This window comes from Geotrypetes seraphini, chromosome 1 (genome assembly GCF_902459505.1).
Source record: "Geotrypetes seraphini chromosome 1, aGeoSer1.1, whole genome shotgun sequence".
In the NCBI taxonomy this organism is placed as follows: domain Eukaryota; kingdom Metazoa; phylum Chordata; class Amphibia; order Gymnophiona; family Dermophiidae; genus Geotrypetes; species Geotrypetes seraphini.
Genome location: NC_047084.1, coordinates 516813102 through 516834714, shown reverse-complemented (window position 1 = coordinate 516834714; position 21613 = coordinate 516813102). Strand labels below are relative to the sequence as shown.

At 43.0% G+C, this 21613-nt stretch overlaps 1 protein-coding gene across 1 annotated transcript in view; it reads left to right on the top strand.

Moving 5' to 3' along the window:
* Window positions 1-21613, top strand: part of ROR2 (receptor tyrosine kinase like orphan receptor 2) — a 434759-nt gene that overhangs the window by 401106 nt on the left and 12040 nt on the right. Inside the window, 2 exon segments of the mRNA XM_033928948.1 lie at window positions 6237-6551; window positions 9479-9724. Of these exon segments, the coding sequence (XP_033784839.1) occupies window positions 6237-6551; window positions 9479-9724 (561 nt within the window).

Genomic DNA, 21613 nt, shown 5'->3' with positions numbered 1-21613 from the left:
TCTGCACCCTGTCCCCCCCCCCCAGTACCTTTTTAAAACCCCCATACCATTTTAACCCCCCCATTCATTCCTTTTTAAAATTCCACCCCCGTCGTATCTTTTAAAATGTCCTGCCTCCCCCAGTCATACCTTTTAAAATGCTTCTTATAACCTGGTGTTCTAGCAGCCGGCAGGAGGTGGAGAAAGCTCTCCGTGCTCCCTCCTGGGCTGCACCGTTTTCTGAATGGCTGCCTTTAGTTCTCGCGGGACTCGCGATGGCAGCCATTCAGCGGCGCGGGACCAGGTGGGAGTGTGGACAAGTTAGCTCTGCTGTTCCAACCCAGCCTTCTTTTGTTAAGCGATACTATTAAAATATACATGCAAGAATGCTCGTTAAGACTTAATGTTTTCAATGTGGTCCATAGTATTGTGGCAATAAAATAGGCTTCAAATGCTTACGAAATGCTTTTTATGAAAAACCATCATAAAACTCAATAAACAATGAGTTCCAAAGAGCAAGTCCTACATAAGAGAAGGCTCTCTTTCTAGTTATCTCTAATTTGATTTCTGTTAATCCAGGAACCACAAATTGTTCCTGTTATGATGATCTTAAAGCTCTTCCTGGTTAGTATTTACTCAGCTGTTTATTCAAACACTCAGGAAACAAAATGTGCCAAGCTTTAAAAACTAAGCAGAGCAACTTGAAATCAATCTGCTTAGATATAGGCAGCCAACTGGATTGATTGGTTGATTGATTGATCTATTAACTTTATACTTGTCTCTGTGTGTCTGCCTGATGATTAATTTGTCTGCTTTCTTTTCTCCTTTAGGGCTAGATTCACTAAGCCCACCGATCAAATTCCGACCACTTAGCTACCCCTTTGCGACCCGATTTCCCTTCGACCCTATTCACTAACCTCTGTCCCGATCATCCTCCGAGCCGCACATGCAAATGAGGGGGAACGGCATTCAAATGTAGGCAAGCAGCGATTCACTAACAAAAAACCTGCAACACCGACTGGGCTGGCCGATCACAAACAAGCGACTGCTGGGGACTGCTTTCCAACTGCATCTCCTGCTCTCTGCCTGCTATCTGCCCCGACTTTTCAGCTCTCTGCCGTGATTTTCTCCTGCCGCCCTGCTCTGCCCTGAATCTCCTGCCTCTCTGCCCTTTGCCAAACTTAAAAGAGGTGCAGACTGTGGTAAGAATGAGATGTGTTGATCCAGATCCAATTGCTCAGTGAGCCTCCGACTCTCCTGCTCCCTGCCCCATGCGCTGCCCTGGCTTTCCCCTGCAGTGTGAGGCCGTGGTTTTAACTTGCAGGTTTAAAGCGGGTAAAAACCAAGGGCTTGCTGGGCTAGTTAAAAGTACAAAAAAAAAGTCACTGCTCTTCACCGCATGCGCAGACCATCTGTAGATGGTCTGCACATGATTTGGAATTGCTACAGAGCGATCCCGGCAGTTGGTTGGGGGCGTGATTCCGATCACCCTCATTTGCATGAGGGTGATTCATGAATCGGCCCCCTGGACACAGATTGGATTGGATCCCTCACGGAATCTAGCCCTTAGTGAATCTAGCCCTTACTCTTCTAAGAAATGGAGTTCTTTTCTTTTTGTTGTATTTTGTTTACTGCCTTGTTGGTTAAGCGAAGGCAGTGTATTAACCTTATTACACATTAAATATTTTGTCTCAGCCAGCAATCTCTGAAACAGGAAGGGGGGGGGCAGATCCTTTCAGAGCTGTTAACCTGATCAGTTCCAGCCAGCAATATTTTTTAAAATTCCTGGATCCAGCAAAAGTCATCACGCTACAAGGGCAGATAGGAGGGGCGGTGCTGTGACACCTGTGGACCCAGAAGTACATGCCGAGTCCACGGGGTTGTGTGATGACTGGTCTGGGAGCTTCTGGAGTTTGGGGAAACCGACTAGAAGTTTGGTACGCTTGACACTTGCTGGCCCACGGATACCGGGGTACTCACTCACGTATGATTAACACAATGTGTAGAAGAGGGCAAGAGGTCAGTGGAACGCACTCGGGAATAACACTGAGGCTCTGGCAACAACAGAATGCAGAGTAGCTCTGGACTAGTCATGAGGGAAGCGTGGTTGCCACAGGAGGCCTGGCAAAGGTATGGGAGAGGAGACTGAGAGCTCCAAATGCATATGAGAGATTCAGAGGAAAGGTGCCAGTAGTGTGAGTAAACCATGGATTGGGTTCCCGTGAACCCGGAAGTGAGTGCAGAGTAGATGTGCTAGAGGCATGTGCCTAGGATCTTGGGCATGCTGTGGATCTAGCTCACAGAATTATCTGGAGCCCTGGCAAAGTATGGGGAAAGCTGGGGAAGGTTTTTTTTTGTTTTATTTCAAAGTTGTTTTTATTGGGGATGTAGTGAAGAGGTGGGAGAATGAATCTGAAGGGCTGACAGCAACGTGCAGCTTTGTGGCCATCACAAAAACAGAAAGAATGTTTAAAAATTATAAAGAAGTCCCTTGTGTCAGTTTGGAGGGAATTTGCTAATGAATACAGATGTGTATGAGTTGAACTCCTTGTGAGAAAATAAATATTTTAAAAATATGGATGCATTTTATGGGAGGACGTTTTAAGAAAATCATAGAGCTGTTTGAGAGTGTATATTCTGGGGCAGTATGTTCATGCTGGAAAATCTGATTGACTGAGTGGTAGTCTGTGGAGAGCTGCCGTGGAGTTTATTAAGCTCTTGAGCACATTTAACTTTGAAGCCTGTAAAAATTGGATGACTTGTACATTTGCCCTAGACTTTATCACTGAGACTATTTGACTCAAATGAAGTCTAAAGAAAGTTGGACACGTTTCTGTGAATGATTTGATACTGGAGCGGAAGCATACTATAAGCACTGCTAAGATAAGAAAACAATCTTAGCAGTGTGTCTCTATGGAGAATAGTTGTATTCTCTGTGTGTTGTGAGTAAATGAAAAAAAAATATAATAAAAGTGAAATCACATTTTGGCAAAGGTCAAAACTGGTTATTTAGCTAGATAAAGGGGATATTAGGAAAGACTAAAAAGGTTAGGGCTCTTCAGCTTGGAAAAGAGAAGGATGAAGAGAGATATGATTGAAGTCTACAAAATCTTGAGTGGAATAGAACGGGTACAAATGGATCGATTTTTCACTCCGTCAGAAATTACAAAGACTAGGAGATACTCGATGAAACTGCAGGGAAATACTTTTAAAACCAATAGGAGGAAATATTTTTTTCATTCAGAGACTAGTTAAGCTCTGGAATGCGTTGCCAGAGGTTGTGGAAAAAGCAGATAGCGTAGTTGGTTTTAAGAAGGATTTGGACAAATTCCTGGAGGAAAAGTCCATAGTCTGTTATTAAGACATGGGGGAAAGCCTCTGCTTGCCCTAGATTTGGTAGCATGGAATGTTGCTACTCTTTGGGTTTTGGCCAGGTACTAGTGACCTGGATTGGCCATCGTGAGAATGGGCTACTGGGCTTGATGGACCATTCTTCTGACCCAGTAAAGCTATTCTTACGTTAACTGGGTTGAAGCCTTTGTCGGCCTGTGAAAAAAGCTTGTCAAGAGAATGTTGATGAGCAAACTGAGAGTGAAAATTTTTGAGATTTTGAATTATTTATGTATTCATTCAATTTTCTATACCGTTCTCCAGGGGAGATCAGAACAGTTACATGAATTTATTCAGGTGCTCAAGCATTTTTCCCTGTCTGTCCTGGTGGGCTCACAATCTATCTAATATACTTGGGGCAATGATTGGGATCTACAAAATCCCGAGTGGTGTAGTAAGTGCTTTTTGAGGCTATTTCTTTTATGTAAACGGTTGTACTTTGTATAAGTTATTTTTTTTACAAAATCAATAAACAGTTACAGTGGTACCTCGGTTTACGAGTGCACCGGTTTGCGTGTGTTTTGCAAGACGAGCAAAACATTCGCAAAATCGGCGCCTCGGAAACCGAGCGCGCTTCGATTTGCGAGCGCCCCCCCTGCGAACCAGCACCCTCCCCCCCGCGATCCGGCAACCCCCCCCCCCCCGCTGCCATCGGGCCCCCCCCCCCCCGCTGCGACCTGAGGTCTCCCCAACCCACCCGAACCCTCTTCTTACTTTTCTGTAGCCTCCGCAGAGGCACCGGCACCAGCATGTCCTGTGCATGGTGCCGGTGCCTGAAGATCTGCTTCCTGTGCTGGGCCTTGACAGTTCACGTTCGACGTGAACTCTCAGGCCTTGAGCATGCGCACATGCTCAAAGCCCAGCACAGAAAGCAGATCTTCAGGCACCGGCACCACGCACAGGACATGCTGGTGCCGGTGCCGCTGCGGAGGCTACAGAAAAGTAAGAAGAGGGTTCAGGTGGGTTGGGGAGACCTCAGGTCGTGGCGAGGGGATGCCCGATGGCTGCGGGGAGTACCGGATCGCGGGGGGGGGGGGGGTGCCGGTTCGCGGGGGGGGGGGCGCAATGCCGATTCTCGTGGGGGGGGGGGAGCAGCGCTACTGGCCTCGGGGGGGGGGAAGATGGGGGGTGGAAACATATCAAAGCAAGTTTCCCTTACTTCCTATGGGGAAACTTGCTTTGATATACGAGCATTTTGGATTACGAGCATGCTCCTGGAACGGATTATGCTCGTAATCCAAGGTACCACTGTATAAAATAAAATCCTTCATGGAACTTTTTTCTCTGTTGGTCTCAGTCTCTTTAAATTCTTTAGTCGTTACGTTCAAGAACTTCTCAACGATATAAACTTGCTTTCTCTTCTTTCAAAGGGATTAAAACATTAGGCTATACAGTGTGTTCTTTTATATTCATTTTTTCAAAAATTCGGAATGATCTTCTTTCTGAAATCAGAATCCATTCTTTACTGTTTCAGAAATCATTAATAGATTCTCCTAATCTACATTAGAAGATCATGAATAATGATGCCTTCCACTCTATGTACTTTAATTGTAATGATCTATCTCTATGTGATGAATCAATTCTTGTAAACCGAGTCAAGCTCTTTCTTAGGGATGACCCGGTATAAAAACCTAAAGATTGGATTGGATTGGATGCCAGGTGACCTTGTGCAGACCTGAGAAATGAAAGTCCAAGTCTGTGTTTTTCTTATGATCTGCTTCTCTTTTGTTCTCCATATTGGATTTCATAGACTGCTTGCCTTGTTGTTTTCTCATTTCTCACCATTATTCATTGCAACCCAATGGAAGGATGAAGAATGTCTGCCTGTCAATCGAATGGTTGAATAACTCTGAATGTTTAATGAAATGGGAAGAAAGTTGGCATGTGGGAAAGACTAGTAAAAAGACACATCAAGTTTGAAAATGAGCCAGATTGGACTGGGGTTCCAGAGAAATAAATCCCCCCAATGTATTTATGTGGCAGTAGGCATTGCACCTTTTGTAGCACAGAAACTCACATATTGTGAAGCATAGCAGCTAAGAAATTCCATCTTTCTAACTGCCTCTCCTTGTTTTGTACTCTTTATTGTCCCACACTATTCAATTCCCAAAAACAATCTTCTTGAAACTTCCCAGACATTCCAAAAGCTGCCCTGACATCTGCCCCAACATCCCACAAACTGCCCCAAACACGCACACAGTTAAATTAGAATAGTAAACACACGGTATCTTTCTTCAGAATGAGGTATTCAGTGTGACCCCCCCCATATGTCAAGTATTAATATACCCATGTATAATATACAGCAGTGCTTCTCAACTCGGTCCTAGAGTACCCCCTTGCCAGTCAGATTTTCAAGATATCCACAATGAATATGCATGAAAGACATTTGCATATAATGGAGGCAGTGTATGCAAATCAAGTTTATGCAAATTCAATGCGGATATCCTGAAATCCTGACTGGCAAGGGGGTGCTCCAGAACCAACTTGAGAAACACTGATGTACAGTGCTAACAAGGAACTGAGCTGAGACCCATTTGTAAACTGACCTGACCAGTATAAACGGGCAACAGTGCCACCTACTGTCCGACAATTGTTAAGGCAGGTTGAATGTAGAAGGTTACATACAACCAATGGAAACCGTGACTGACCAAAATATTATTGTGCTGAATTGTACAGGCGTAGGAGATCAAGCAGAGCTGTAATAAGAGCAGGGTCTGTGAATTGCATGTTTCTTTTAGTTTCAGGGGCTAGATGTTGCATCTTTTATACCTTGATGGAAAAGTGTGTGTTGCACCCTCTCTGTACGATCTGTTTTTCAGGCCAGTTTCTGTGGGAATATAATTTGCATTGTTTTCCTTGCCTTCCAGCTGCATTTACTATGATTGGTACATCCACTCATCTGTCTGATCAGTGCTCCCAGTTTGCCATCCCATCCTTTTGCCACTTTGTGTTCCCACTGTGTGAGGAAAGCTCCCGAACCCCAAAGCCTCGTGAGCTGTGTAGGGATGAATGTGAGGTGCTGGAGAATGACCTGTGCAAGCAGGAATACAACATTGCCAGGTCGAATCCTCTCATCCTCATGCAGCTTCAGCTTCCAAACTGTGAGGAATTGCCACTGCCCGAGAGACCTGAGGCCTCAAACTGCATGAGGATTGGAATCCCTGCCGAGAAGCTCAGCAGATGTAAGTGCTGACATGCTCTTGTCTTCCTCTAAGGCACCTCTTGCCTTGCCTGAGAGGTACTTTCTAAAGTAATATTTGTTCTAAAAATGTTGCTGCCAGGGTTTTTTTCTGTAGGTGATTATATATATATATATATATATATTTATTTAATATTTAATAAAAGTCTTAATATATCAATATTCAATTAGTCATCAAAACAGCTTACAACACCATCAAATAAACAGTTACGGAAAACAGAGGTATACAATAGGAATCATTGCAGTGTTTGTTAAGAATTATTACAAAGAGATACCAAAGATATATTATATTAAAAAAACAAACTCTGCTGGAGATAGCCAATTGTCACAGCCTCAAACAACATATAAGTAAAGTTGATCAATTATTGCACTATGAGGCATATGCAGAATTATAATATTCCTTCTGAGTTGTATTTACTGTTCCTTAAAAATGTATTTCTCTGAGGCACTGCCTTTACACATAAGAACATAAGAAATGCCTCTGCTGGGTCAGACCCGAGGTCCATCGTGCCCAGCAGTCCGCTCACGCGGTGGCCCAGCAGGTCCAGGACCTGTGCAGTAATCTTCTATCTATACCCCTCTATCCTCTTTTCCAGTAGGAATTTGTCCAATCCTTTCTTGAATCACATCCTCTGGAAGTGCATTCCAGGTGTCCACCATACGTTGGGTAAAAAAGAACTTCCTAGTATTTGTTTTGAATCTGTCTCCTATCTACTATTCCGAGTGCCCTTTTGTTCTTTTATTATTTGAAAGTTTGAAGAATCTGTCCCTCTCTACTCTCTCTATGCCCTTCATGATCTTGTAAGTCTCTATCATATCCCCTCTAAGTCTCCTCTTCTCCAGGGAAAAGAGACCCAGCTTCTCCAATCTCTCAGCATATGACAGGTTTTCCATCCCTTTTATCAGACGCGTCGCTCTCCTCTGAACCCCCTCGACTAACGCCATATCCTTCTTAAGGAACGGCGACCAATATTGGACGCAGTACTCCAAATGCGGGCGCACCATTGCCCGATACAACGGCAGGATAACCTCTTTCATTTTGGCTGTAATACCTTTTTTTGATTATACCAAGCATTCTATTCGCTCTCTTAGCGGCCGCTGCACACTGTGCCGTCGGCTTCATTGTCATGTCCACCAATACCCCCAAGTCCCTTTCCTGGGTACACAAGATCATCCTCCTTGCTTTTCTGGTGATTGCCAAAAGTTCCAATAAATAAGGACTATAACCATTTTTGCCCTTCTGTGCTGACTACTCCTAAGTGATAAAAATGTGGCATAAAATTTGGATAAACTCTGAGGAGTGTGAGCTACTGTTAAGATGTGTTATTTTGTTGCTAATTCGTGCTATCTGAGCTTAGGTCCCATTTTATGTAGTGAGACCTAGTTACTAAATATAATAGGTTAACAGTGACATAACACATCTTAAGAACATAAGAATTGCTGCTGCTGGGTCAGACCAGTGGTTCATTGCGCCCAGCAGTCCGCTCACGCGGCGGCCCCCAGGTCAAAGACCAGTGCTCTAAAACGAGTTCAGCCTCACCTGTGTACGACCCAGTTTAGGAGGAACTTGTCCAGCTTAGTCTTGAAACTCTGGAGGGTGTTTTCCCCTACAACAGACTCCGGAAGAGCATTCCAGCTCTCTACCACTCTCTGGGTGAAGAAGAACTTCCTTACATTTGTACGATAGCCCATGTTGATAACTTCCCGGATGTACTCTGAAGGAGCCTTCTAGAATTGTCATTGCGGGAGAAAACATTTTTTAAATAAATAAATGATTACCTAGAAAATAAACCCCTGTCAATTTATAAACACCAAAGAATTGAAGCCCTAAATAGATATGCAATGTTTTGTAGTTTTTGCAACCAAAAAGTATAATGGACTTAGAAAATGTGGGAAACTGGGAAACCTCTGAATCGTGATAATTCCTAGGTGCTGTGCTTGCAGCTTTTTTGGGGCTGTATCATGTAGAAGCTATGCTTTATGATAATGGCAGTGGTATTTTCTGAGATGACTTAGGCCCCCCTTTTACTAAGCCACGGTAGAGGTTTCTATCATGGCCCAGAGCGTTAAATGCTCTGACGCTGCTCCAACGCTCATAGGAATTCTATGAGCATTGGAGCATTTAGCGCTCCAGGCCATGATAGAAACCTCTACCGCAGCTTAGTAAAAGGGTGAGGGTTAGTTCACTAAATGCAAACTACACCTATTAAAAAAAGTCAAAAAATATTATGGACACAGAAACCTCCCCATAAACATCCTTTTTTTTTTTTTAATTTCTTTATTCTTTTTCAAACTTACATCAAGTGCACAAAAAGAACAACATGAAATACTATCATATAACACTTGAACATCATACATTATATTCTTAATATGTAAATTAATTAAAAACCCTCCCCCCTCCCATCTTTCTTTTTTTTTAAAGTTTTTTTATTGATTTTTTCACATATCAACAAGTGTTATAAATTTTCCATACATTTATGTTAACAATACACTTGATATCTCTATAATGTATTTTATATAAACCATATTTTATATTATTTTTCTTATGAATTTATATAACATATATATTGTAATGATTTTATCAATTATTATTTAATTATGAACCCTTTTTCCCCATAAACATCCTATTCTTCCAGTAATGGAAGATCCTCTAATGATATGAAAACTGGGACACAGTGCCATGATTTTACAATTCCCGATGTAGTGCTGATTGCATTATGTTCACTGCGGGCCGTATAATTGTGAGGTTTCTCATCTAACAGCTTTTAGAAGTTACTGAACTTTTCATTGAACTCAACAAATTTTAGGGGGTCATTCTTAATAGAGGTAGACTTGTTTCAAGTGAAAACAGTGTCTCTTCTCTCTGCTTTCACTTATTTTTTTTTTTTTTTTCCTCATGCCTCTCTGCAGATCACCAATGTTACAATGGGTCTGGATCGGACTATAGAGGAACCATCAGCAGCACCAAGTCAGGTCATCAGTGTCAGCCATGGAGCAGCCAGTTTCCTCACAGCCACCATCTGACGAGTGCAGAGTTTCCGGAAATAGGAGGCGGGCATGCCTACTGTCGAAACCCCGGAGGGCAGTCAGAAGGCCCATGGTGCTTTACACAGAACAAGCATGTTCGCATGGAGCTGTGTGAAATCCCTGCCTGCAGTATGTATTCTTGCTACATCCTTCCACTGAGGTGGTTTTTGTGGTTTTTTTTAAATATTTTCATTTTTATTAACTTTTGTAACAGAAATGATACAAACACAAAACTCACAAATGTACATTTAAGTCCTTCCTATCCTCTTTCATACAGTCTAAAAGGTACCCTCCCCCTCATACCCCTCACCTCTCCCCCTCCCTCCTTCAACCTCTTCCCCCTTCTCCTTCCCTCCTGTACACCCCCCTCCAATCTGGGGATTCTCAGTTATTACACCTTAAGTCCCCCTTCAGAAAACTCCCCTGAGAGCAGTTAGCCTTAGAGTAACAGTATATCTTTTCAACGGTTCATAGTCAAAAGCACATGCAGACAACTGAGCGCAGACATCTGAGCGTAGGATTTAATTGCGCCAAAGAAAATCCGTATTTTAAAGGGGTCCGACCAGGGGTGTTGGTGGGGAACCTCCTCCTTTACTTAATAGAGATCGTGCTGGCATTGTGGGGGGCTTGGGGGGTGGTAACCCTCCTCATTATACTGGAAACTTAACTTTTTCCCTGTTTTTTAGAGAAAAAGTTATGTTTTCAGTATAATGGGGGGGGGGTTACACCCCCCAGACCCCCCCAACATGGCAGCGTGAGGCAGCGCGATGCCTATTAAGTAGAGTGGGGGGGGGGTTCCCCCCCACACACCCCTTCAGAACCCTTTAAAATTTGGGTTTTCTTCGGCCCGATCGAGCCTTGCGCTCAGCCTTTGTCCTCGTGCAATTTTGACCCGTCACCCTTTTCAAGCACCTGTTTCCAACCAGAATCAACTCATTCTTCTAGTTAGCTGCCAACATCAATCACATTGCCGCTATTCCAAGTTTAACAGTCCTGTCCTCTAATTCCATTACTGTAATATTCAACAAGGCTATTTCTTTCAACTTGGAAAGAGTTTCAAAAAAAATATGGGTCTAATAGTCCCGCATTCCCAGGCAGTCCCACCACATGTGATGATAGTTACCCACACTCTCTCCAGCATTTACTATCCCCTTTCCCCATTTTCTGGAACCTCAGTGGTGTATATATCATGGCATCAATACTGTGGCATAGTGGTTAAAGCTACAGCCTCAGCATCCTGAGATTGTGGGTTGAAATCCTGCGCTGCTCCTTCTGTCCCTGGTCAAGTCACTTAATCCTCCACTGCCCCAGGTACTCTAGATAGATTAAACATAGAAGCATAGAAGATGACGGCAGATAAGGGCCATAGCCCATCAGGTCTGCCCACTCTACTGACCCACCCCCAAGTCTACTATCCTACGGATCCCACTCCTGGTGACAGGTTCCCTTGGCTTAACCCTCTAAGGGATCCCACATGGGCATCCCATTTGCTCTTAAATTCTTGCATGCTGTTTGCCTCGATCACCTGCACCGGGAGCTCGTTCCAAGGATCAACCACTGGGACAGATAGGGAAAATACTTGAAGTAACTGTATGTAAACCACTTAGAATGTGGTTATAAAGTTACAAAAAGGTGGTATACAAATCCCAATCCCTTTCCCCTTACTTCTCCACAACAGATCTTGCCATCCTTGACTTACCTTGTCCTCCCAATAATCTCCTCTCTCTCTTATTATCCTCTAGTTCCCTTCCCAAATCTTTTTTTCTACTCCAGCACATATCAAAATTTTCTTTGCCCTCGGGTGTCTAGCATGTTATATATTTTTGACATTGTTCACAGAGATTATTTTTTAAAATCGGATTATAAATTTTCCCTAGGATTATCAGAAGGAGATGATCACATCATAATATACAATTGAATGAAAAGCAATACCAATTTTCTATATGTCAGGACCTTAAGAGCTCAGCTGATGTGGAGAGCTGTTATGCTGAGCAGTAAAGTTAGCAATTGGCTACAACCCAATTTTCTTCCTTGATACATGTGAGCTATATGTTTTAAAACTTCAAACGAGGCCAAACCAGTGACTAAGTTGTGTATTACAATGCAGTGGATTCCCAGATTGATTCCAGATTGGGCCTTTTGCACCCCGAGTTGGCTGTATTGGGGACACTGTGGAGATAGTATTCACAGACTTATGTAGTGGGCAAAAGGGAGTCATCACCCTCAGTAAAGGTGACACCTGTTGGCCAGATTTGGAGCCAATAATTCAGAACCAGTAAAAACTCTGGTGCATAGATCCCTGCCTCAGGATCCCTGCTGTAGTGATCTAATTAGACAAGGAATAATACAAGGGAGATTTTGATAAAATAGGGAAAAAATTATTAGGAATTTATTATTATGAGAGACATTGGAAAGCCTTGAAAATCTGGCTTGTCCTGAAGAGGTGCTGAGTGAGGATCTGTTAAGGAGAAGAAAAACTGCATTGGAATATCTTACATGCTGATATTCAAACTTGGGAAAAGGTAAAACTTGGGCTTCAGTAGGTTATTTCATTGTCTTTCCCTCTTACGTTTTTTTAGTTCAGTACTCTGCCTAAACTTGACTGTTGAAAAAGCAATAGAGTAGCCTTTAAGTTTAGAGTCTCTATTAGGATTTTTATATAAAATCTGTTCTGGATCAATTTTCTCGACAAATTTTCCCCCATCTCTAAACCTGCAGAACCAGAATCTAACTGGCAAAATTGGGTCGCCCTCTCCGAGTCCACCTTCCATTCCCTCGCCCCTCTCTCCACTAAAACCATTTCCTACTCCCGTAAGGCCCCTTGGTACCTCCCATACCACAGAGAACTGAAACAGAAATGCTGTGCTCTGGAACGAAAATGGAAAAAATCTAAATCCCCTACAGACAGACTCTCCTGGAGGGTCAACATTAAAATCCATAATACTGTTCTAAAAAAAGCAAGGAAAAACTTCTACAGTGACAAAATCTCCAAATCCAACAATCAGAGTAGCACATTATTTAACATCTGGCGTTCCTTAACCTCTAAAAATGACTCCATACTTCCCTCCTCCCCCTCAGCCGATTCTCTAGCAAAGTTCTTTAACGATAAGGTCTCCACCTTGAGGCGCTCCTTCCCACCTGCAATCTCCTACAAATCTCTGATTCCAATTGACCCCAACCCTATCCCAACAGACTCCTACCCTATCCCAGCAGACAGATCCTGGTCTTCCTTCGAATTTGTTTCCGAATCCCTGGTCTATAATCTCTGCCTCAAATTGAAATCCTGCAACTGTAACTTGGATCCTTTCCCCTCCTATCTCTACGAGAACACTCCCCCTCAGGCCATCTCATCTCTTACCATTCTCATAAACTCCGCCCTCCATTCGGGTCTCTTCTCCCCAGAAATGGGCCATATTTCCTTAACCCCACTACCGAAAAAACCTGAGCTTGACCCCTCTACATCATCCAGCTATCGTCCAATAGCTAACATCCCCCTTCTTACCAAGATGCTAGAGTCCATCATATCCACTCAACTATCTTCCTACCTTGAGAAATTCACCATTCTTCAACCCTACCAATATGGCTTCCGTCCCAATTTCAGCACCGAATCCCTTCTGACCTCCTTAATCTCAAAAGTTCAATATCTCCATTCTCGCAACAAGTTTGCCGTCCTTCTTCAATTCGACCTCTCTGCAGCTTTTGATGTCGTCCATCATGATATTCTAATTTACCAACTCACCGAGATAGGCATAAACTCCACAGTCCTTGACTGGTTCTCGAAGTTCTTACGCTCCCACTCCTACATATTCAACATGAAGGGCACTTCTTCCTCCCCCTGGAACCCGATCTGTGGAGTCCCGCAAGGCTCACCTCTCTCTCCTATCCTCTTCAACATTTATATGTCCTCCCTTAAACTCCTCCATCTCTCCCCCCTTGAAACACTCTACACTTACGCAGACGACATCTTTGTCCTCCTCGAGACCGACCGGAACCTCACCAACCTCTCGGCGAACATATCCTCATGTATATTGAACCTTCAATCCTGGGCCCACACTGTGCAGATGAAACTGAACGAATCTAAAACAAAACTTCTCTGGCTCGGCCCAAAATTGGACTAACTGCCCACCTCCATCCCACTGTCCTCTGGCCCCACTCTGCATCTTGAATATTCTAGTAAAGTTCTGGGAGTCATCATTGACTCTACACTTTCCTTCAACGACCACCTCAACTCCCTAGTAAAAAAATGTTTCTTCAGCCTTCACATGCTGAGAAAAGTGAGATCCTGTTTCCATCAAAAACACTTTGCCATCCTTGTCCAATCCACCATCCTTTCCAGACTGGACTACTGCAACTCTATCTACCTTAGCCTAACAAAGAAAAACCTTCAAAGACTCCAGCGGATTCAGAATACCGCTGCTAAGCTTATCTTCGCAAAAAGCAAATTCGACCACGTCTCACCGCTTTTATCCAAGCTCCACTGGCTTCCGATTATCTCCAGAGTCAACTTCAAATGTGCCTGCCTCACTTTCAAGATCCTACACGGTATTCTCCCTCCCTTCATTCCTCTTTCTTGGAACTCCTCTAACCCCAATTCTGCCAGATCCACCCAAAAACTGAATCTTTCCTTTCCCTCTCTAAAAGGCGTTTCACTTGTAGGAAAACTAGGTTCTTCCCTCCCTTTCAGAATCACTCAGCTCTGGAACAACCTTACCTCCCCTCTTAGGAATCTGAGTTCCTTCCAACTCTTCCGTAAACATCTGAAAACCTGTTTTTTCTCAAAAATGTAACTCCTCCTCCCTCTCTGGTTATTCTAGTCCTCTAAATTTTCTCTTCATTTTGTCTCTTCCCTCCACTGGAGTTCCTTTCTACCCTAACTCTTGTTAACCGTGTCGAGCTTTATGAATTAGAGATGATGCGGTATACAAACCTAAGGTTTAGATTAGATTAGATTAGATTAGTCTAGATTAGTATTCTAGCTTGCATTTCCGAGTATAAAATCAGATTAGAGCACAGATAGCAGTTGAGGAAAGTCTTTGTTTAGTGTTTAATTCCCACCCATCCCGGCCTGATCTCTGATTTATAGGCCCTTGAACCAATTAAAAAGCTAAAAAAGTAATTAGCTAATCTCTGTTAACTAATAATTAGGACCTTAGTGTACATATTCCAACTCCCATAGCAACTTAACAAATAAATCACCCATATTAAGATGCAGGCAGCAGTCCAGCAGCAAGACAGGGACTATCCAGTCTTTTGCACTGAATGGCACATGTTTATCTCTCAGTTGGTGAGAGGTCTTATGTGTGTGCTTGGTGCAAAGAGCTCCTAGCATTCAGGGAATATGTCCAATCTTTTGAAACTAGAGTAGCAGAGTTGGAGGAGCTGAGGGAGACTTAGAGGAGACCTACAGGGACATTGTAATAAAAGTCCCACCTCCAGTCTTGCAACCTCTGTGCTACCTCAGAGGAAAGAGGTCTTCTTAAAGGAGAGCATCACCTTGTTGAAGTAGGAGGCAACCTGTAGCCAAGACCTGCCTGCCAGCATGGTTCAGAATCGGGTATCTTTAAAAGATATCATCATAAAAGGGAAGACAGAGTATCTTGATAGCAAGATTGCAATACAGGCCACAGTAGACCAGGTACAGTAGACCAGCTTATCTTAAATACAGAGCAGGCAGATTTAAAAGATTGCAAATTATCCATGCCATCTGCTAAGCAAATTGTAAATAGATATGACAAACATTGAAATGTCTATATGCAAATGCAAGAAGCCTATATTGCAGAAAGAGGGTGGATCAAATTGGTAGAAGCATAGCGTAATATGTTAAGGAGGGCCTTGAATCGAATGGACTGAAAATTCTACAAGAGCAGAAACATACCATAGAACCCCTATGGGTAGAAATTCAATGTGTAAAGGGGAAAAGAATAATAATAGGAGTGTAATACCATCCATCAGATCAGGATGAACAGACAGTTGCTGAAATGTTATCAGAAATTAGGGAGGCTAACAGACTAACACAATAATAATAGGTGATTTCAACTACCCTGATATTGACTGGATAAATGTAATATCAGGGCATGCTAGGGAGATAAAATTCCTTCATGAAATCAAGGACAGCTTTATGGAGCAGTTGGTTCAGAAACCAACAAGAAGTGAAGCATGAGGGAGAGGATGCGTGGCAGCGGGAGAGAGTGGGCATATCTCCTGTTGCTTGAGGAGGGGGGCTGGGGGGGTGTGTTGCTTGGTGGAGGGAGGTAGTGGGCATCTCTCCCACTGCCAGGGGGTGTCGGGGGTGCATTGCTTGGCAACGGGAGGGAGTGGGCATCTCCTGCTGCTGAGGGGAGGGTCGCTTGGCAGTGTGAGGGAGTGGGCAACTCTCCCACTGTTTGAGGTGGGTATCAGGGGGGGCATTTTTAGCAGTGGGAGGGAGTGGGCATCTCTCCCACTGCAATATCGGGTGATTGTGCAACGTGGCAGGAGAGAGTGGGCATCTCTCTTGCTGATCTTCAATTTGGGATTTTTTCTTTAATTATTTTAATTTGCATGGGTCTGAGCTGTCAAACCTTACTTTCCTGTCAGTGCATGAACCGTCAGTGCATGAACCAATCAGTGCTCAGGCAATGATCAGAAAGTAAGGTAACGACAGCTCAGACCTGTTGGTAAATTTTGGCCAAAAATGCGGCACAATGAGGTTAGAGAATCACTCGGTGATTATAGAGAATTGCTCAGAGTGCTCATTTTAATACTAATAACCTCGTTGAACTACATTTGCATGGCATTATCGGAGACTGTTAGAAAACTTGGAAAAGACCTCGAGAAATGGGCATCGACATGGCAAATGAGGTTCAACGTGGATAAGTGCAAAGTGATGCATGTCGGTAACAAAAATCTCATGCACGAATACAGGATGTCCTGGGCGGTACTTGGAGAGATCTCCCAGGAAAGAGAGTTGGGAGTTCTGATCGACAATTCGATGAAGCCGTCTGCACAATGTGCTGTGGTGGCAAAAAGGGCGAACAGAATGCTAGGAATGATAAAGAAGGGGATCACGAACAGATGGGAGAAGGTTATCATGCTGCTGTATTGGGCCATGGTGTGCCCTCACCTGGAGTACTGCATCCAGCACCTAGAGTACTGTGTCCAGCACTGGTCGCAATACATGAAGAAGGACACGGTACTACTCGAAAGGATCCAGAGAAGAGCGACTAAAATGGTTAAGGGGCTGGAGAAGTTGCCGTACAGTGAGAGATTGGAGAAACTGGGCCTCTTCTCCCTTGAAAAGAGGAGACTGAGAGGAGACATGAACGAAACATTCAAAATACTGAGGGGAATAGACTTAGTAGATAAAGACAGACTGAGAGGGCACTCTCTAAAGTTGAAGGGGGATAGATTCCGTACAAACGTAAGGAAGTTCTTCACCCAGAGAGTGGTGGAGAGCTGGAATGCTCTTCCGGAGTTTGTTGTTAGGGAAAACACTCTCCAGGGTTTCAAGACTAAGCTGGACAAGTTCCTGCAAAACTGGGATGTAAGAAGGTGAGGCTGGACTCATTTAGAACACTGGTCTTTGACCTGGGGGCCGCCGCATGAGCGGACTGCCAGGCAGGATGGACCACTGGTCTGACCCAGCAGCGGCAATTCTTATGTTCCTATGTTCTTATGATACTCTGCCGCTAAAATACATGCATGTTAAACCGGCTGGAACCAGTTTAGCGAGCATGTTAAAGGCAGATTTTAGTTTTGAGAATCTGTCCCTGAGTGACTCCCTGAAGAATCCAGTGTCTCCACTCTGTAGCAGAGGCATTCTTCATGGGGGGGTCATACCAGTTATTCCTGTCTCTAGTAGAGTACCACTTTAACCAAGATCTGCCAATTGCACTAGATTAAACACTGCTCGTATCTCGAAGGGCTATAATGTCTCTGTACCAGAATGTAAATTAATACAGATCTTGTTTGTCTTTGCCACAAGTGCTGACTCAGCGCTGTGGCTACACCAGTTAACGCTTAATATCTGCTCCTGGGCTGGCCAGTGCAATTTAACAGGCATGAGCCTCTCCTCCACTTTGAATATTGATCTGCTAATATTTAGACCTAGAAAATGAGAAATGATTAGAATTTGATTGTATATTAAGGTTTTGAGTGCCCTGCCCTACTCTACGTCCATGAATACCATCTGAAAGAAAAAACAGGGTTTTTTTTTCCCAACTTTGTTTACGCAACATTTTTGACACATTTTTTCCCAGACATTTACATTCTTCAACTATGTACATTGGTTCCATGTCTGCATGATCCTCTTTTATGAATTGAACTGTTGTTTGATAAGCAGGAAATACTATATTTCAAGAAACAAAATTCAGTAACTGAGGACTAATGCCACCAATGCATGGTTTTTCAGTGGAAGTTTAGTACATTCAGGCAGAGTTCTATTGCTATCAAAATCATTCAACTGACCCGCATTGGTAACAAAATTCATGGAGAGTGATCAAAATAAAGTTTATAAAAATACCCCCAAGTCCTGTTTAAGCTAAATCAGGGGTGTCCAATGTCGGTTCTCGAGGGCCGCAATCCAGTCGGGTTTTCAGGATTTCCCCAATGAATATGCATGAGATCTATTTGCATGCACTGCTTTCAATGCATATTCATTGGGGAAATCCTGAAAACCCGACTGGATTGCGGCCCTCGAGGGCCGACATTGGACACCCCTGAGCTAAGTGTTATTTCAAAACATATTATAATACACAGTGACTCTCAAATACGTTAAAAATCTTTATTATGAAAGTTTTTTTTTTGAGACTGAATTAAGCAATATTCTGTGGAGTTAGTGATCAAAGTTTTTATAAAATCACAATGACTGGAAGGTGAACTCTTCACCCAAGGGAGGTATTCAAGCCTTCCCTACAGAGTTCCATATCTCTGAGTATTTTTATAAACTTTATTTTGATCACTCTCCATGAATTTTGTTACCAATGCGGGTCAGTTGAATGATTTTGATATCATAGCCTATTTCTGACCTCAGGTCTGTAATCATTGTCCCTGAATCTCACAGCAAATTTATATTTAGAGTTCTATTCCTGGCAGAAAGCAGAGTTTTTCTTTTAAAAAGTGTGAAGTTCAGCATTTGACATGTCCTTGAGGGATAAGCTTTCATGTCCTGTAGATGGAGACATTGCCATATTATTCTGTAAAGAGAGAGGCACTAAGTGAAGCCTGACAAAGGAATCAGCAAAGACTGACTGAACATTTTGCATGTAGCTTTTACTCTAATTTGCCAGTACTGGTGTACAGTCACTATAGTGCGATTAACCCTGTAACTGCTGTCCTGCTTTCTTTCCTCTTCTTTCACACACAGAATGCTGGGTGAAATGAAAGCCTTAGAGTATAATTTTTAAAACCTTTTACACAGACAAACAGTTGTTTACCCTCATAATGTGCATATTTGAAAACTGACCACTTCAAGCACAGTGTACAGTGTAGGAAAAAAGGTTTGAGCAGGGAAATTAAGATCAGGATTTTATTTCCTTTAAATTCCTGTCTGTACTTTACACACATACTTTATAGCTGCATGAGCAAAGTACCTGCATTCCCATGCCAGCTCAAATTTTCACAGTTACCGGCAGCCAATCAACTAGCTGCTCTGCACGGGCAGGAGCAACCTTCCTTCGCTCCTGCCCATGCAGAGCTGCTAGCTAATTGGCTGCCAGGAGTTCATGTGGACCTGCGAGAACTCGCAGCAGCCAATTAGCTAGTGCAGGCATGTCCAAGTTCGAACAAGTCGTGATCTACTTTTTCTGGCCAAAAGTGCCGGTGATCTACCACCATGAAAATTAAGTTTCAAATTAAATTTCAACCCAATAAAGTTGAAGGATTTACCCTCCCCCCCATTTTTTATGAAAATTCTATCATTTACTTGGATGTGATCAGCTGTTAAACAAAAACAAAACAGAGAGACGAAGATCCAGTAAGAACTGCGAGGGGAAATTGAAAGTAAATTTTTTTCTTAAAGTTCTATTGAGTAATAACTTTCTTTAACTGTCTTAATAACTTTCTTTAACTTTTACTGAGTAATTGATCCAGGCTGATCTTGCACAATCTTTAATATTTCACTCTTGCTCATTAGTGAGACGTCTGAGCCTGCATTTCATCCACTAGCTTTTTGAAGTTGGGCGAATACTGCATGAGTCTCAGGAAATCCTGGAGATATTCATCTGTCATGTTGGAATGTTGTGTACTCTGTCATTTTCAGATGGGAAAACGCAGATTCACACAAATAAGTTGAACCAAAACAGGAGTGTACAGCTTCACTGTATCTTCTCAAGTTGGGAAATTTGTCTCTAGGCACTAGCTTCAAAAACTATTCTTGCTCAGCACGGGTCTTGAGAAAAATGTCATTTTTAAGGGTTAATATTTCATTGTCAAGAGATGGCTTGTTCAGTTTTTACTGATAGCAGCTGCAGTTTCTTTAATGTTCACATCTACTTTGAATGGGTATGAGAAGTACTCCACAACTGTTAATAATTTTTTTGGAAGTCACAAAATCTATTTTCAAATTCCTGGAAAACAGAACAGATTTCTGTCACATACTTCTCGTTCTGAAAAACAAAATTTGGATATTGTCCCAGATGGTCCTGCGTATTAGGAAAATGATCAAAAGTGGTTATTTGCTAGGTCAGTCATCATTAGCTCAAATTTGCACTTGTAGGATGAAACTGTACTCATCATCTCGCCAATGCATTTGTTTTTACCTTGTAGTTTAAGGTTCATATCACTTAGTTCACCTGTAAAATCAGCGATAAATCCCAGATCACATAACCACTCCTCAACTTCTAACTCTGCTTGGTCATCTCCCCTCTCCTTAAAAAAACTTCTTATTTCATTCAGCAAATCACGGAATCTTTGCAGAAATTTGTGCATACTTAGCTACCTTACATCTGTGTGCAAAATGATTTCCGCTGCCCCTTCATCGAGAGTAAGATTAAGAACATAACAATTGCCGCTGCTGGGTCAGAACATTGGTCCATCGTGCCCAGCAGTCCACTCGCGCGGCGGCCCTTAGGTCAAAGACCAGTGCCCTAACTGAGAATAGCCTTACCTGCGTACGTTCTGGTTCAGCAGGAACTTGTCTAACTTTGTCTTGAATCCCTGGATTCCCCTATAACAGCCTCCGGAAGAGCGTTCCAGTTTTCTACTACTCTCTGGGTAAAGAAGAACTTCCTTATGTTTGTATGGAATCTATCCCCTTTTAACTTTAGAGAGTGCCGTCTTGTTCTCTCTACCTTGGAGAGGGTGAACAACCTGTCTTTATCTACTAAGTCTAGTCCCTTCATTATCTTGAATGTTTCGATCATGTCACCGCTCAGTCTCCTCTTTTCAAGGGAGAAGAGGCCCAGTTTCTCTAATCTCTCACTGTATGGCAACTCCTCCAACCCCTTAACCATTTTAGTCGCTCTTCTCTGGACCCTTTCGAATAGTACTGTGTCCTTCTTCATGTATGATGACCAGTGCTGGACGCAGTATTCCAGGTGAGGGCGTGCCATGGCCCGGTACAGCGGCAGACTAACCTTCTCTGATATGTTCGTGATCCCCTTCTTAATCATTCCTAGCATTCTGTTCACCCTTTTCACCTCCGCCGCGTATTGTGCGGATGGCTTCATTGACTTGTCAACCAATACTCCCATGTCTCTTTCCTGGGGGGGTCTCTCCAAGAACTGCATCAGACATCCTGTATTTGTGTATAAGATTTTTGTTACTGACATGCATCACCTTACACTTATCCACGTTAAACCTCATTTACCATGTCGTGGCCCATTTCTCAAGCGTGTTTATGTCACTTTGCAGGTCTTCGAAATCCTCCTGCGTCTTCACTACTCTGAATAACTTTGTATCATCTGCAAATTTAATCACCTCACTTGTCGTACCAATTTCCAGGTCATTTATAAATATGTTGAAGAGCATGGGTCCAAGCACTGAACCCTGCGGCACTCCACTCATGACGCTTTTCCAGTCTGAGTATTGTCCATTTACCCC